The 17,964-nt window shown below is 33.2% G+C and overlaps 1 protein-coding gene across 1 annotated transcript; it reads right to left on the reverse strand.

Annotated features, from left to right (window-relative positions):
• Positions 1-1,928: 1,928 nt before the first annotated feature.
• LOC148782938 (uncharacterized) lies at positions 1,929-3,222 on the reverse strand. Its single transcript, XM_088861154.1, has 4 exons — positions 3,047-3,222; positions 2,461-2,787; positions 2,209-2,370; positions 1,929-2,074 (listed from the first exon to the last, which is right to left on the reverse strand). Exons 1-4 carry the CDS (start codon positions 3,050-3,052, stop codon positions 2,021-2,023), a joined length of 549 nt encoding a protein of 182 aa, XP_088717280.1. The 5' UTR covers positions 3,053-3,222; the 3' UTR covers positions 1,929-2,020.
• Between the last annotated feature and the right edge of the window lie 14,742 nt (positions 3,223-17,964).

Raw genomic sequence — 17,964 nt, forward strand, 5'->3', positions numbered from 1 at the left:
TTTTGAATTATTTCATTTGAATTCTATCCTTTCTTGTTTTACCACTCATCCATCCTGATGTCCTCATCTTAGTTACACTCACTCTATAGATATGTTCTTTATTGACCGTCGAACATTTTGCCCTTTAACACATGATCTGTCAAACAACCGTAATATAGAATTTTAGCCTTGAATTTCATTGGTATGTGATGACTACATGAACCTCAGATGCACATCTCCAAGTTATCCACCCAACTTCAATTCTAAGCGTGACATCTTCATAAATCTCTCCATTTCTCATGGATAATTGACTTGAGATATAGAAAATAACATTTTAGAGACTTTTTGGCTTTTAGTATTAACTAATTCCTTGTTTCTACTCTTGTTATTACAAAACTTCCATTATATGCATTCTGCCTTAGTTTGGCTAATTTAAAAACCTTTAGATTCTAGAGCATCCCTCCAAAGTTAGACCTTTGGTTTGATGCTGCCTCTAGTCTCATCAATGAAAGTAATGTTACTCGCAAGTAACGTACATTACGGTATCTCATTTTGTAGATATCGAGTTAACTCGTCCATAACCAAAACACAAATATATGGGCTTAATGCTGACCTGTGATATCGGCCTACCTTTATTGAAAACTCACTTGTCTTTCCATTAGTTATCCTTACACAAGTTAGCGTTTCTTCGTACATATCTCTCACCACATCAACATAACTTTAGTGACTCCATTTGTTTCCAACACCCAACAAATTGACTTTCTAGGTACCATATCATATGCTTTTTTTAAATCAATAAAGACCAATTGGAGGTCCTTGATCTTCTCCTAAACTTCTAAATCAATTTCTTAAGTACGAAAATAGCTTCAACTGTTGACTTCCCTGGTATAAAACCAAATTGATTTTTGATAGTTCGTAAAATTGTATATCTACTTTGTTTTTGTAAATAAATACTGCAATATGTTTTCTCCATTTGTTTGACATTTTTTTTGTTTTCAAAATGTTGTGGAACAACTTGGTCAACTAGAATATACCAATTTCTCCCATGCACTTTCAAACCTCGATTAAGCTGATATAAGTACACAACATTTATAAATGCGCAAAAACTATTTTATTTTTCTGATATCTATTTGTAAATGTTTGGCCAATAAGTAGGGTTGTTTTGTATGCCTTGTTCACATGAATTGCAGCATACCCAACTAGTGCATCACTCAATGGGGTACAACTATTGTAAAGGACATTGCTGTCCCCCTTTTTAAGGGAAGTCTAAATGGGCCCTAAATTTTGAAAGCATTCCATGGTGTGCCGCAGTATTGGAGTAGGAGCAGGCCAGGCCCAGGCCTAGCTTAAAATAATTAAGGTTGGGTTTGGGCCAAGTTCAGCCTAGTCCGAGCCCGCTCCCCCAGTTGAACAAGGCCTTCAACCCTTCTCTGGAGGATCTGAGCAGCTAAAAGAGCTATTCCTTTATGTGAAAATTCTTGTGAAAATAATTCGTGGCATTATAAACAATAGATTTCACATATCGACCATCCATCATCTATAGGATGATCAGATGCGTCATTAAAAAATGCTCATGCATGGGATTGCTCTATATATCAGTTTTACTGTGCTGGTCATAGATGGATCTCAAGAGTGTTAATCCACTGCTCTTTTAACATACATCTTGGAGAACAACCCACTTGTTAATTCTAACAGGATAACAGTGTGAAGGTTAAGCTCATTGTGTATATGTCGTACAATAAATTAATACGATTCGTACATGTGATCCTGGGAAACATATGGGGACTCTAATTCTATTGATTAGGAACAATCGAAAAAGCTAGACCAGTACGGCCCTTCTCTAGGGATCTTATCCTATATTCATAAGTATCCTTCTCTAATCTCCATTTGTAAACACAAACAAACAACAATAAGAATAAGAACACTATTCCAAAGAAAAAAGCGCCAAGAATAAGAACAGGAATAATAGTTTGAGTTGATTTTCTAGAGCTTGTAGTGCATCTTCCACTTCATGAAAAGCAGCTCAATTTTCTGATATCACTCATTTTCGCTTCCAAAAAGAGGATACGAGCTTTGAAACAAGCCCAATTTTCTTCTGCAAAGAAAAAAAAGAAAAAGAAAAAAAGATGTTCATGAACAAGCCATAGAAACAAAAGAAATTGAAAAGATCTCCATCCATTCTTTATACACTCACAATTTATTAAACCAGAAAATAAAATCTACACATACCACTGAGCTTATTATGGCTTTCTTATTGGTTGATTTGGACCTTCTATCATTCTTTCTGCCTTTCTTTCCAAAGGGTCTGAGGAAGCGTGGGAGTAATACCTTCCAATTGCTCGAACAGGTCGGAGTTTTGGAGCTTCTTCCCCGTTTCAGCAATGGCACAATCTATTGCAAACATGGATACTACTTTCAATTAAACATACATATGCATATCATAAATGAGAGAGAGAGAGAGAGAGAGAGAGAGAGAGTTACATGAGAAATGTGATTCTTCAATGAATATGAAATAGGGTCTTGATCTTTCGATGAGGAGCGTGTTTTGGAGTCATGATCATTGGATGGTGGCGGTGGTGGTCTCGCAGATTGTCTGAGATGCTGAGAGTAAGTGAGGAGTGCCTCCTTTCTATTGTATCTGACCCCCGCACCGGTCTTATCCCTTCGATGATAGTGGTAATGGTGACGAGCACGAGGATGATGATATATCAAGGCCTCTCTTTCACTGTGTAAAGCCCGCCCACGTCTCCTTGGCCTCTCTACATAAACTGTAATCAGCACAGCTTTGCCTCTGCAGCAAGTACCACCCTAAAACCCATCCAACAAAAGATGTTAGGGAAAGCGAGAGAAAATTCAAGTCCATAGTTTGGCTAGGTACATTCCTTGTATCAATATCAAACTGGGCTTGCTGGTCCGATCAGTTTGTTGCTAATAAGTGCTTTGGCTGATCAGGTCTAAAACAAAAATTAAGTTTGGCTGAAATTTAATTAAAATCTATTTTTGAAGTGTTTTGACCGATCGGACCAACTGGTTTTGATCCTACATAAATATAAATATAGAGAGATACCGGCATGTGGTAGCACAGCTGTGAAAGAATAGAAATGATGAGAAGTCTTGAGAGAGGAATAGAGTGGAGGAGAATGAATGAATGGAAAAAGATTAGAGGTGAGAAGGAAGAGAAAAAGGATGAAAAATGAGGAGATTCAAAGGCCCAACCCCTTTCTCCTTGTCCTTTCACTTTGAACTTGGAGAGAAAAGGACACAATATTTTCTTTGGTAGGATCGCAAATATAGTCTTAAACAAGTATAATATTGTTTTCAGATTGAGAATCATACAGAATTCGTCCCTTTTAACTCGTAGTCAGCATATGGGGGGCCTTTGAAAAAAATTAATATGAATGTCTTTTAAATATGTGGCCAATTCCTTTTGAACAATGCTTCATTATTAATATGGGGGGAGACAGAGATGCATGAATTGAGTTCCAAGTGTTGACCATTTAGAAAAAGAGCTTAGGCTTAGATTTGCAATGCTACGTCCGGGGCTCAATTCCTATCAAGGGTACTGGCCCTCTCCCCACTTACAAAAAAAAAGGAGTGAAGTTCGTATAGAGTTGAGGTTGTAAATAATCAAAATAAAGCACACTTTCAAATAGCGTTGAGAAATATGATTTTGATATTAGAAATTTTTGTGATAGACTTGAAATATATTTAAATCTTTAATTATAAAATTTAAAGATTAAAAAATAGTGTAGATTGAGCATATCTATAAAAAGCTTGAAAATATTAAAAAAATGACGATTTAAAAATGCTTTACAAGATGTACTATTTTCTAAATTTAAAATCTATTTTCTTATCATATCCATACATCTCGATGTCGCGATGATCAATTTGATATAGTTGAGCATCAAAACAACCTCTTCTAGTGAAACTTTTAAGGTGGGTTTTAATTTGATTGTTTAGAATTTCAGCTTTATATAAATTTTTTCCGAAAAGGAAAAAGTGTTGACCAGTTCCAGCTCTCGTCAACCGAAGGACAATCGATCAAGTCCAAGTTTTGGGCTTATTTCATGGTTGCCTCATTTTTAAGGAAGCGCTATTAATGTAAATATTTTATAGGGATATTTCAAAAAAAACATTTCTGAAAATTTTAAACGTAACGTTGATGTCTCTTTTTTCTCATCTATTTTACCTTTCCCAAGATGCCATTTACTTTTGTACTCTTAATTCATAATTGTGTTGAAGTTAGTTGTAATTTTTTTTTTTTTTTGTTAAAAAAGATCGTTTGGTACTGAGAGTATTAAGCAGAAGAAAAAGATACTCCACGAGGGACCGGCAATAGGTTGATATCGAGAGTACCAAACATAATATTTAAAGAAAAAATATACAATGAGATTATTTACCTTTAGTACAAGATAGTCACAATTAATGTTTACCATTAGATGTGAAATTGGATGGTTGCATTTATTCTTTTGACCAAGCTCAAACTTCAAAAGAAAGTTTTTTGAACTTTGTGATACAGTCAAACTGTAGATTTCACATCTTATAGTTATGAATAATTGTGAGCTCCTTGTATCAAAGTAAATGGTCTCATTGTATACAATCTTATATTTAAAAGAATGGTTATGTTAGGGTTCTCACACTATGTAGTAATTTATCATTGTATTAAAAAAAAATTGAATATTTTTATACCCTTGTTTTGTATATGGATTATTTTTTGTCATTAAGGGAGGCATAATGTCATCCACATGGGTGTAATATCACCCACATGGAATCACATCTCATGTAGATGATGTCACACCTCTCTTAACGACAAAAAATACACTTACCGAAAACAAGCTCTATGTACAGAACAAGGATATATAAGTGTCCAAATTTGTTGAGTACAATGCTAAATTACTCCATCCATAGTGTGAGTACCCTAACATAACTCAATAAAGAAAACATTTGTTCAGTACTCTTAATACCGAATTATTAAGGACATAAATATGTTTGGTACTCTTAGCACCGAATAGTATATTTGCAAAGTACCACCATGAACAAAGTTCAAAACTAAGAGTACGAACTAAATGGTATTTCGGGGAAAACAAAACATATGGACATCAATGTAAAATTCAAAATTTTCAGAATATTTTCTAAATATCCCCAGGAAAAGAATATTTACATCAATTTCCCTTTTTTTAAACAGGCCAATAAGATCGGGAGAGAAAAATTCTAATTCTCTCGAATGATTTTCTTAATCTGTATAATAAAACAAGAATTTATTCTGCATTTGGGGATGCACCAGTCCACCCTCGTTTTTTATGGAATTAGTATGCTAAAAATACATTTAAATCACTGGAAATATACTGTCATTTTAGGTCCATCTGTTTGTAGCTGTAAAAATAGCATAGATTTGATGATTCATGAGGAAGTATAATGAATAGTGTACTGTACAGTAGATTCTATTTTTAATTTATTTTCCTTTTCAAATTCATGATCATAGTGGTTGAAGATTTAAACTTTAGTTTCTCTTACATCTTGATTAAGAATTTGACTTATTTTGTAGACATGGCCTCTCCCTAAATTAGTTGTTCCTTGTTACTGCTTTAGAAAAATATGATGGGAAATATTATCCAAGTGGGTCCCACCTGAAAAGTGTCTTTACTCTCCCTTCATCATCACCGTCTAATCCATTTAGCGGGCGTCTCAAAGAACCAAATTGTTGGAGAGAGAGAAGAACCAAGGTAGGTTTATACCAATGCTTTTTAAACGTGGCTTGGGGTCTTGGCCGTTACTTGTTTGAGTAGTCTACATGACTTGGCTTGGGCCCAAAAGGCCCTAAAAAATTATAAAAAAACAAAAAAATTGTTAAAAAGTAAAATAAAAAATTAAAAAATGAAATAAAACCGAGAACAATGTAAAAAGTCTAAATAAATTGAAAAATATATAAAACATTAACACTGCGGTTCAATATTTAATGTTTCTAAATAGAATGTGATAAGGTCAAGATAGCCACACACCTCATGGATTATCACCGTCCAATCAATGTGTTGGATGGTGATAGTGTGCTGGATTTTTTGGCTGGACCCACTTGCTCCATCAATGTCAAACCATTGATGGAACGGTGATAACGTGATGGCCGTTATGTTATTACTAGGATCTTATTATACGGTCCCATGCACAAGTTCGTATGCAAAGGTCCAGTTTGAACAAACTATCTAGCCTATAATAGCACCGCTCCCTCAGGAGCATACTATACCTCAGGCAAAATACATACTCGGGAATATTGTTTTTACTCCAAAATTTTTGGATCTATATGAGTATTACTAGATTATCATTTCCAAGAAAAAAAAAAATGGATTTGGAGTTTTTGAACATCTAGATCTTTCCCTCTAAAAAATAGATAGTAGGACATCACTTTATTTGGACACATAGATGGTGCATATTAATTTATTCTGTCTTGAAGTTGGTCCTTCTTGGGTTCTAGAGATTACGGATCCAAAAAATTATTCCTAGCTAGAGTTTTACCGGAGGGAGCAAATAGACAGTATTACCCCCACGGGAGCATGAAATCTTTTCACCTTGTCGATCACTTTTGATTAGGGCGGGCAAATGGGGTATTTTAGGTATTTTCAATAGCAAATCAAACTCACCAATGCTTCCCACGAGCAGTACCTTGGGACATACATTAACCATGATAAATGTGTAGCCCAAACAGGGCCTGAGTGCTTCGGCGGTGCAAACGGGTCTTAGGGTACAGTTTTCCTTTACTTTTGGGTTTTGGAGCAAGTTCTGGTCAAATTTGAAACCAAAAGCTTATGTGCTCCTGCAGGATCCTTGTCCATTCATTTGCATGGGTTAAACCCTAATTATGAGTATTTGTAGGGTTGCAAACTTTAAGGAGGTAACCTCCTCAACGAGATAGCTAATCTTAAAAAAATAAAAAACCATAAATAAAATAAAACGTATATGCATAATGCACTCTATATATGTGTGAATAGATGACATGCTAAAATTAAGCTAAAACATTGCAATTTCTACATAAAAAAAATTTAAGTCCAATCTCTCTCTCTCTCTCTCTCTCTCTCTCTCTCTCTCTCTCTCTTTATTTTCTTTTGTTAATATTACCATTCTAAAGTGGGTTCCAAAACTTCAGATTAAAAAATTCCTAAATACCACTTTTGCATGAGGAAGTAAGTGCATAATGTGCTCCTGCAGGTACTAAATTGAAATGTAGCTCTGGTTGGTAAACAATATATGTATTTGTTCCTTCGTGGGCGTTTTCCAAATAATAGTAGATGAAATTTGTGTAGCCAACCTCAAATAGTTGAAAAAAAGGCTATGATGATGATAATGACGTCTTATGGGTTAAAAAATGTAAGGTTTGCAATAGTGTTTTAAAACCTGGATCAATGGGCAGATCGTTTATCCACAACACCGTGTTGGATAATTGGACCGGTGAACTCAATGGGGTTGAGATCGGTATAAATCAGTGATCCAAATAATATTAAAAAATAAATAAAAGAAAATTTAAATTAAACAAGGGGTTTATGAGGTGAGGATTTAAAGGGGACCTAAACAAATATTTTATAAGCTTTCAATATAAGCGTTTTAAGGGGGAACCAAGCTAGGGCTATACCATCATGGAACTGGTTCGGTCCTAACCGATTTCCATATAAATTCGAAAATCACTGTTTTAAAACACTTATTTGAAATGAGTGGTCGAAGTAAGTTTTGGTTTAGTATTCAAAACAGTGAGCGATTATTGTAATTTCACATTCCAAGTTTGGAGTTATTAGTCCTAGTGTTTATCAAGATCTAGCAGTGAAGCGACTAAGGCGTGATTTTAGTTATGAATTATTTTTTCTAAGTAGATCAATTGTGCTTAGTGTTTCTTCAGGGTCCTTTCTAGGAAAAGATTTGGTGGTCCTCCCAGACATAATCCGGCGGCCAAATCAAGTAAAGGGATCTGATTGACTCCAAAACTCTCAAATCATTTCCAATCGTCTCTAATCGTAAAAGAAACAGAAATTTGTTTGGAGCTTATAAATTAGTACAAGTTAACCCCCTCCATAATTGACTCGGGAGCATTCATTTGATGAACAAATAATAAACAACTAAATTTAGGGTTTTATAGCTTGTATGGATGCCGCAAAATTAACTCCCCCTTGGCCGGCTCCTACCGGTCATGCCAGTCCCAAGCCCAGGTATAGGAAGAGGGTGCATGACAAATGAGCAAGGGCTAGCCGACTCCAAATAGTTGGGGTATAGTTCTAATGATGATGATGGATGTTGAAAATAATAATTTATGACCAATTGTGGGTTGACAGTCAATGTAACACATATACAGGCGCTTATTTGTTTTTTGAATTTATTACAAGGTGTAGCATGTTGAAAATTGATTGGTGGAACATTCTGAAAGTGATAATTTCTCAAAAGCTTTTGGATATGCAACAAAATAATGTCTTGATAATAGCACCCCACACCTTATTCGTCACGATGTGGTTTTTATTCCACAACTAACACCACCCCACTAATACTTTCAAAAAACTATTTTTAATCCACTTGAAAAAACCGGTAAGAGCCTGTCTTCCCCCACTAAATTATCCAAAAAAAAGAAGTCAACATCTTTGTGTTTCAGAGTAGGAAATCTTCGCAGGCAAATGAGAATTAGTGTGCATTGAAGTTTTATCCAAATAGATTTGTTCCCGAGATACAAAAAAATAAAAGATTGATAATTATCTTGTTGTACAAATACCCAATAGCCACACTAGCTCAAGAAACTTTTCATCTTCCAAAAAGTGAATTGTTACCTCCTACAATTAATTTCTCAAAGGAAAAATCGAAACCTAAATTGAAAAACAGAAGAAAAAAAAAATTGCTATAAAGACATTACTTTTTTTTCGTTTAGGGTTCACCTTTTATTAGACACAAAGTATATTAAAATTTGGCATTTTGTAGTTCAACTTTTATTGTGCACCAAGTAAAATTCTTTTACATTTTTGATTAATTATATTTTATAAGGACATTTATGCAAATTTAATAATATATGATAACTTTTAACTAGGAAATTTGATTAGAACTTTTTTTTTTGTTTTTTTCCTTTTCTATGTTTTTTACTTTCATAATTGATTATAACTTTTTGGAATATGATCAGTATTTATTTAAATTTGAATATATATAGACAATTATTATCTCATGAAAACTTGTATGTAGAGTTAGATTCATTAAATTCTCTCTCTTCCTCTCTCAATAATCAAGGATGCCTATTTAAAAGTGTGTGGTTTGTATAAGGCTGAGGCCTTAAATAAACAAAGTAAGGCACACCATCAAATAGTTTTGAAAGATGTGGTTTCAATATCGAAAATCTTTATGATGACTTGAAAATTTATTTTCAGTTCTTATTAGAAAATTGAAATCTTTAAAAATAGTATGGATCAAGTAGATCTATGAACACTTGAAAATCTTGAAAATTGACAGTGTATATAGTGCATTACAAGATGTACTATTTTCAAGACTAGGGCTACATTTTTTTTTTACATTCATATATCTCAAGGTTGAGATGATCGGATTTGAGGAATAAAAAAAAAAAAAAAAACTTCTTTTAGTCAAGTTTTGAGGTGCGCTGTTTAAGGCCTCAACTGTATATAAACTTTTCCCTTTTAAAAAGGTTAAAAATTTATTTTAATCTCATATATAATAACACGAGTTATTTTGAAAGCGTTGACTTTCAAGGTTTTAAGCTTTAATTACTTGAGCCTCCACTATTTTTATAGTCAATATTATACGTTTCCAAAGTGTCTACATGGATTGCAGGTCATGTATACCATATGTTTTGCATGTTGCACAGTGATCAATAAACTTGTAGTTAACATATAAAAACAGGTTTTGTTTGTGCTATTTATGGGTATGTTGGCTTGAATAATGGGTGTCCTCTGGTGTTTGTGTAAATCACTCTGGGCGATTAAAGATCAAGTTCTTCACTCTCTAATGGGGGCAATGGATTCGGACCCGATCAGACCTGACCCAAAAATAAGATTTTTTATATATTTAACTATTATATTTAATATGTATTGAGATTTGAAAAATATTATCGGACTCAAACCCCAATAGTATTATTGGACCCGGATCCAACCCGTCAAGTCCAATTTTTAAACCCATATTTAAACTCATCTCATGTCTATCCCTCAGGTCTTGAGTCCATTACCACCCCTACTCTCTAAAATCATTGGAAAACAAAAACCAAAGGGGACATATCAAAGAGAAAGGAGAGGGAGGGGCACCGACATTGGGTCCCCAAGCCTACTATTGGGATAGGACTTGTTGCATGCATACCCAATAAGTGGGCCTTGTGTGACACCATGAATGTAGACTTATTGGGCACACCCTTCAATTGCTGATTATTTGGAGTTTGACTTTCAAAATATGGGGATTAGGTGGCAGCTTGCCTTATCTATTTATTAAATTATCATCTCTATCTCCTAATTATTTTTATACAATTAATCGACCCAAACCATTAATCAATTTTGCCGGCTCTTGTCCAAGACCTAGTAGGAGATAAGGATAAAGCAGCCTAATATGGAAAAATGGAGCCAGGTTGCAATCCTCGTAGTGAGAAACTTTAAGAGAGAGAGAGAATTGAGGGTGAATTCTAGGGAAATGTTTTAAGGGTGCGGTTTGTAAACAATCAAACTAGAGCCTACCTTCAAATAGTGTCGAAAAATGTGGTTTCAACATTGTAAATCTTTGTGATAGTCTTAAAATATATTTTCATTTTTTTTTATAAAATTTAAAGCTTAAAAAATAGTGTAGATCGAGAAAGCTATGAAAACTTGAAAAATTTAAAAATTGACGGTCCAAAAATGCATTATAAAATACATTATTTTTAAAATTTGAAATCTATTTTTTTCTCATGTCCATATATCTTGATGTCGAGATGATTAATTTGATGATATTTTGATATCAAAACAATCACTTCTAGTGAAAATTTTGAGGGAGGCTCTAATTTGCTTGCTTAGAGCCTCAGCTGTATATAAACTTTTCCCATGTTTCAATGCATTTTAATGGAAAACACAGGTCTGCCCTGACCATATTGTGGTTTGGCTTGGGTCCATGGCCTAGACCTGGTCATCTGACCTGTGGCCTGGCTCTGGCCCTGGCCCGGCCATTGAACCCCATATTTAGGCCCATGCCTAGTTGGGCTCGGCCATGCTCATTGTTAGCCCTAACTAATTGTACTATCTTATCTAAAATTAATATTCTATTTTATTCTATTTTTTTTTTTTTTTTTTTGGGTTAGTCATTGGGGAGAATGGCACAAAATTAATATACTATTGATATTATTATTTTCTTAATTGTTTAGTTTGTACCTTTTTTGGTTGACTTCTAGCTGTTATTTTTTACAAAAAAAAAAAAAGAAGTGATTTTCAACAAACTGTTTGAATATATATATATATATATATATATATATATATATATATATATATATATATATATATAAAATTGACTATAAATTTATCTCAGATAACTTATGATGGATACTTCTAAACAATAAATAATTCATTATTATAATTAATTTTATTGAAACTATAACTTATGAGTGATAACTAATCATATAGGTGGCTCTAAAAAATTTTCATTGCATTTTAGTTTATTTTAGCTCTTGCCATAAAATAAAAATAATGAGAAAATATCTCCATATCTTTTATTTTTAAGTTTCATTTCGTGATAAACTTAAGGTTTCAAAAGATATCTTCTAACCTGAGGCCACTTTAAACCTATTTGTTAACTTGAAAAAATATGAGAAAGACATGCTCTTTCTAGACCCAATCCTTTTTCCCTCTTCACTAAAAAATAGAAGCAGCTCATAGTGATGGTGGCAACGGACCCAACCAAACCCGGGACCCGATGAGTACGGGTATGGGTCCATTTTTTGGACTCGACAGGTTAGTTCTGAGTCCAAAACTTGGACCCGAATACATATAGGTCTGGGTCCGGGTCCGGGTCCGGGTCTGGGTCTAACCGGACCCGACCCGTTGCCACCCCGAGTACTTGAGGCTAATGCCTTAATTACAGGAGATTTAGTTGGTAGAAAAATTTAATACGGAGTTATTGTAGAGGGGGTTCTACTAATGCAATCCAATAATGTACTAATAATAGTCGTAATAATGATGATGATGATGATAACAATAATGATAATAATAGCAATAATAATAAATCTCCTAATGTTACAATAAACTTAGTTGCAAAAAAACTTTTAACGATGAAGTTATTGTAAAAAGTGTTTCATATAAGGCAATAATAATAATACAATGATGATGATGATGATAATAATAGGGGGGGGTTTGTATAGTGCCTAGGCTCTAAACAATTAAATTAGAATCTACTTTCAAATAGTATCGAGAAATGTGGTTTCAATACTGAAAATCTTTGTGATAGCCCTAAAATATATTTTCTTTTTTATTTATAAAGTTTAAAGCTTCAAAAATAGTGTAGATAGATAGATATGAAAACTTGAAAATCTTGAAAATTGACAGTCCAAAAATACGTTACAAAATACACTATTTTCAAAGCTTGAAATCTATATTTTTTTCTCATGTCCATGCATCTTGATGTCGAGATGATCAATTTGAGGATATTTGGGCATCAAAACGACCTCTTACAGTGAAAATTTTGAGGTAGGTTCTAATTTAATTGTTTAGAGCCTCGCCTCCATATAAAATTTTCCCATAATGATATTGTGTAGAACATGTTATTTAATGAAGATCACAAGAGATTAAGATACAAAGTTCCTTGTTTTGGAGGGATAAAATTTAAAGTTGCAATGGGTCGGGCGTGCCTTGGTTCGAGTCTGGCTCATGCCGTTCCTAGCCCAAGCCAGCTCAAGCCAAAGGGGCCCTAGCCTAGCCTATGTTTGGGCCTAATTAATAACATTACAAGAGAATAGGAAACACGGTTCCTCCTCCATTTTGAAGGGATCAAATTTTGTACTCGCAATGGGTTGGGCCGTAACCCAGGCCTGCCCTAACCGGAGACAGGCATGTGGCCCATGTTGGGTTTGAGCCTAATGGACACAAAGAAAGAAAGAAAAAAAACAGAAGAGAACAACACAAAGCCAGGCTCGGTCAATGTTGTTGTGGCTTGGACCGGGCTCCAGTTTTCAAGGGCAGGACAAGTGAACCAGCTTTGGCTGGTCCACCTGACCCAATACTAAGATCAATACGGTGACAATGTTTGACTCTACCACACTAATTTTGCCAATCAATAAATTTTGATTTATCTATAGTGTTATTTGGAACTTTCTATTTTATTAGACATTTTTAAGATTTTATTATAGAAAAAAAGATGCAACCTTATATGTAGAATTACAGATGCACATTAAAAATCCATAGAAAAATGTAGTTTTAATGTTGAAAAACCCTTTGATTGATCATCTCGACATCTACGATATATGACCATGAAAATAAAAAGATTTTAAGTATAAAAAATAGTGTATTTTAGAACACATTATCTACCCCATCTATTTTCAAGATTTTCATATGTTTATAGATCTATTTGATTTTAATCATTTTTAAAATTTAAAATTTTATAATTAAATATAAAAATAAATTTTGAGATAATCCAAAAAAATATTTTATATCAAAATTATAAAACATAAAAATAAATTTTGAGACAATCCAAAAAACATTTTAGATGATAAAATTTGAAAGTTACGGATGGATGCATCCCATACGCCAACTGCACCGGAGGGGGAAAGGTCGAATTTAATGTTTAAGTGATTCGGCGAGCCGGTGCCGTTCATGCAATCTTACAGACAGACAGCTCATTCATACGTGTAATGAATCATCGGATGACACGTGTTAGCCATGGATGCCTATCCATTCGATTCGGTGGGACGCGGATACTCGACCACGCCATTGACCCCTTTGTTCTGGATATTATTCTGACATCCACGATTTTGGTAATGCACCGACATTTTTATGGGTGGATGAATAAAAATAACGGTGGTCGACGGAAACTAACCTTGGCTTTTTGAAAAAATAGTTTTTAATTCGCAAGGAATTTGACGGGCTCTTTGTAAAAGGCATTCGTTGAACCTTTTCCCAAACTTTCTTACCGAGCGGACTTGGTAATGTATTGCCCCTTCTTATAACAAAAATATCTAGATGACCTTCTACTTGAATTTTTGTTCTCTCTCATCTTTTCTGCTCAAGTACTTTTCATTAATCTTTTGATGAATCAGGGCAGCGATCAATACTTTTTTGTTATATTTTATTTACAAAAATGGGTTTATATAAGGTTGAAACTTTAAAATACAAAATTAAGGTGCACCTCAAAAATCCATTATATTTTGATGATGAAAAATACTCTAATTGATCATCGAGATATATGAATATGAAAAGAAAAAAAGATTTCGAGTCGTAAAAATAATGTATTTTGCAACACATTATTTAGACCTCCAATTTTAAAGATTTCCAAGTGTTCATAAATCTACTTGATTTGAACCATTTTTAAAGTTCAAGATTTTATAATTAGAGATAAAAATATATTCTCAAACCTTCTTAAGAATCCTTGACACCAAAATTATATTTATGATAAAATTTGGAGGTGCATCTGAATTTATCAAAATTATATTTATAAAATTTTGACCTATGTGTACTAAAAAGGGTAGTTTTATCATACAAATTACAACTTTTTAACTTGGGGGTAAAAAGCGAAAAAAAAGGGTGAGGTTTGTATAATGTGTCAACCTTATACTCTTGAAATAAGGTGTACCTCAAAACTATGCCAAAAACGCCATTTCGGTGTAGCAAAGCATTGCAATGATATGTAATAGAAACATAATTCAAACAAGATGGGAATGTGTGTTTGTTAGTCCTAATAATAAATAAATAAATAAATAAAATCGATAAACAACTTACTCGGTTCTGTCCTTAAATCACACGAGGGACTTAAGCTTCCATACCAAAACCTATACTTGAAAGTGCACTCGGTGAATTTCCTTCATCTTCTATCTCTATTTTTCTATCACTTTCTCTCTATCTTTTCTATAGGGGTTAACCTCCTTTTATAGAGAACACATTTATTTTGTAACTCTCAAATTCATGGTCTATAGGAGTTGAGATCCAAGTGTAACTCCTGCCTTAATTCCCTTAAGTGTAGCTAATTGAGATTAACAAGTTGTCACCAAACTGTTAATCCTATGTAATGAGCTAAATATATCATTAGTCTACTAATGACTCATATAACAGGATGTCATCCAAGCATTCTCACAATTTACAAGGAATCCAAACACACCACTGGTTTTCCCTCCAGTGATACATGGTTTTTTCCTTCGGTGATACATCCTATTAAAGCTAAAAAATGGATCCATGTATATGGTAGTGCCTCATGTTAACTACATGAGATTTCATGTATACTTCAATATGGATTTTGTACCATAAATGTAAAAATCAATTTTCGAAAGAAAAATAGTCTGATAGGTCACATTTCCAACACTCCCACTTGGCCTGAAGGCCCTTTAACATATTGTACATGATATTGTCTCATACTTTCCACATGAAATTTTCATATACCCAGCCAGTGTAGTCATATACTACTTTTAGATTTTTTGGCTTCAATAGCCTTACATATGGCATTGCCTTATGCTACTTGCATGGGATTTCACATATACTTTGCCAATATGGTCAAACACCGCACTTGGATTTCTTGACCTCAATGGTTTTATATATGCACTGCCTCATGCTACCTGCATGAGATTTCTCATATACCTTACCAATGTGATCATACACCACACTTAGACTTTCTGACCTTAATAACCTTGCATATGATATTGCCTCATATTACTTACATGAGATTTCACATATACCCTGCCAATGTGGTCAAACACCACACTTGGATTATATATGACATTGCCTCATGCTAACTGTATGAGATTTCTCATATACCTTACCAATGTGGTCATACATCACAGTTAGATTTTTTGGCTTCAATAACCTTGTATATGAGCATTGCCTCATGGTACTTACATATGATTTCACATATACCTTGCCAATGTGGTCAAACACCACACTTGGATTTCTTAGCCTCAATGGTTTTGTATATGGCATTGCCTCATGCTACATGCATGAGATTTCTCACATACCTTACCAATTATTTACCAACACGTTGAATTTTATTTACATCTATCTTTTAGCCAAGAGAAAAAAAAAAACTTATTGCTTCCACCTATTTCTTAAACATGTTATTTTTTAGACCAAAGCTCAGATTCGGATAATAGGTCAAAATAATAAAAACAATAATAATTTAACAAATTTGTTGGTATTATTATATACATAAAAAAAATCTTTAAGTGGTCTCAACCTTAACAATAATAAAAGAAAGAAATATAATATCATTTTTGGTTGACATGTTCAAAAGTTTCAAATCGATGATGTTATCAAACTATTCAATAATGGTTTCCACTATACTCAATATTTGGTTGTCATCATAATAACAAAAAATAGTCCAATATAGTCTAGCATGCTAGATTAGTAATTGCTCTCATTTTCTTAATGTGCGTTTATGATTATAGAGCTAACAAATTCAATTCTAATTTGGTAAATGGACATCTATCACCAATATGATAATTCAATCTAACATGATATATTATTAAATATTTTTAATGTCATTTGGACTTCCACAAAACTTGATAAGATGTCAATGATAATTACATCTCATTGACAAATAATAGGTTAACATCACATCCTTATGGGTACAAATTTTGTTTTTTAAATAAACGAAAGAATACTAAGCAAAAAGAAATACCAAAAAGTAAGTCACAACTTGGTTAAAAATAATGAAGAACATTATCAATCTAAACAAAATATTATTAATGCTTATAGAAAGAAAGGAGAAAAAAAATCTTAGCACAAATATACATAGATATTGTTGAACTTGAAATATTCATAATCATTCATCACCATGAAAATTTTCAAATCAAGTATCTCTTTAAATGAAATTGATAACGAATATTTGTCTCATCATAATATTTATAATTAGCCATCTTGGAAATAAATAAGAAGATCTTCCAACCTTTTCTATAATTTATTTATTTTTAAATAATGCAGAGTGAGAGATAGAGACTTGGTAGAGAGAGAGAGAGAAACTTAAATTTTAAAATAGGACTGCACATTGATTTGCATTCATTTCATGCTATTAAGATAAAATTGAATGTCAACAAATTTTTAATTTAAGGCAACAAAGAGCTTACCATAAAAGCTTTATAATTGAAACCTGCCAAATTCTTATTTAAGGCAATAAAGAACTTATCACAAACGCTTTATAATTGAAACCTGCCAAATTCTAATTTAAGGCAATAAAAAACTTACCACAAATACTTTATAATTGAAACCTGCCAAATTCTAATTTAAGGCAGTAAAGGACTTACTACAAATGCTTTATAATTGAAACCTGCCAAATTTTATTTTAAGGCAATAAAAAGCTTATCATAAATGCGTTATAATTGAAACCTGCCAAATTCTAATTTGAGGCAATAAAAACTACAGATGTTTTATAATTGAAACTTGCCAAATTTTATTTTAAGGCAATAAAGAACTCACCACAAATGCTTTATAATTGAAACTTGTCAAATTCTAATTTAAGGCAATAAAGAACTTACCACAAATGCTTTATAATTGAAACCTACAAAATACTTTTCATATTCAAACTTACTAAAAAAAATTTGTAATATGTGACTACAGAAATCAAGGGCACCTTGCATATGGATGAACTCTCAAATGCCAAAACAATCATTTGTTCCGGAATAGGTTTATCGCTTGCCCCTGATGTTCACCCTGATACAGTGATATGGATCCTTGCAAATCATCTTACATTTTGGTCAAATCTCTTCACAGCACTATACTTTATGTTTTGTGCTTTGGGGGCTTGTAACTTTCGAAAAATATATTCCCCGTCAGTAGATTCGTTTTTGGAAGAGCTTGTACGAAGATAACTGACGAACAATTT

Source organism: Amborella trichopoda, chromosome 3 (genome assembly GCF_054954075.1).
Source record: "Amborella trichopoda isolate Santa Cruz 75 chromosome 3, AtrichopodaSantaCruz75HAP2 v2.0, whole genome shotgun sequence".
NCBI classification, from domain to species: Eukaryota; Viridiplantae; Streptophyta; class Magnoliopsida; order Amborellales; family Amborellaceae; genus Amborella; species Amborella trichopoda.

Excerpts from the sequence above, each read along its gene's own strand:
- LOC148782938 (XM_088861154.1), bottom strand. Across the intron at positions 2,371-2,460 it reads TGAAGAATCACATTTCTCAT|ATTGTGCCATTGCTGAAACG; the intron begins GTAACTCTCTCT and ends TGTTTGCAATAG. Across the intron at positions 2,075-2,208 it reads AAGCCATAATAAGCTCAGTG|AAGAAAATTGGGCTTGTTTC; the intron begins GTATGTGTAGAT and ends TTTTCTTTGCAG.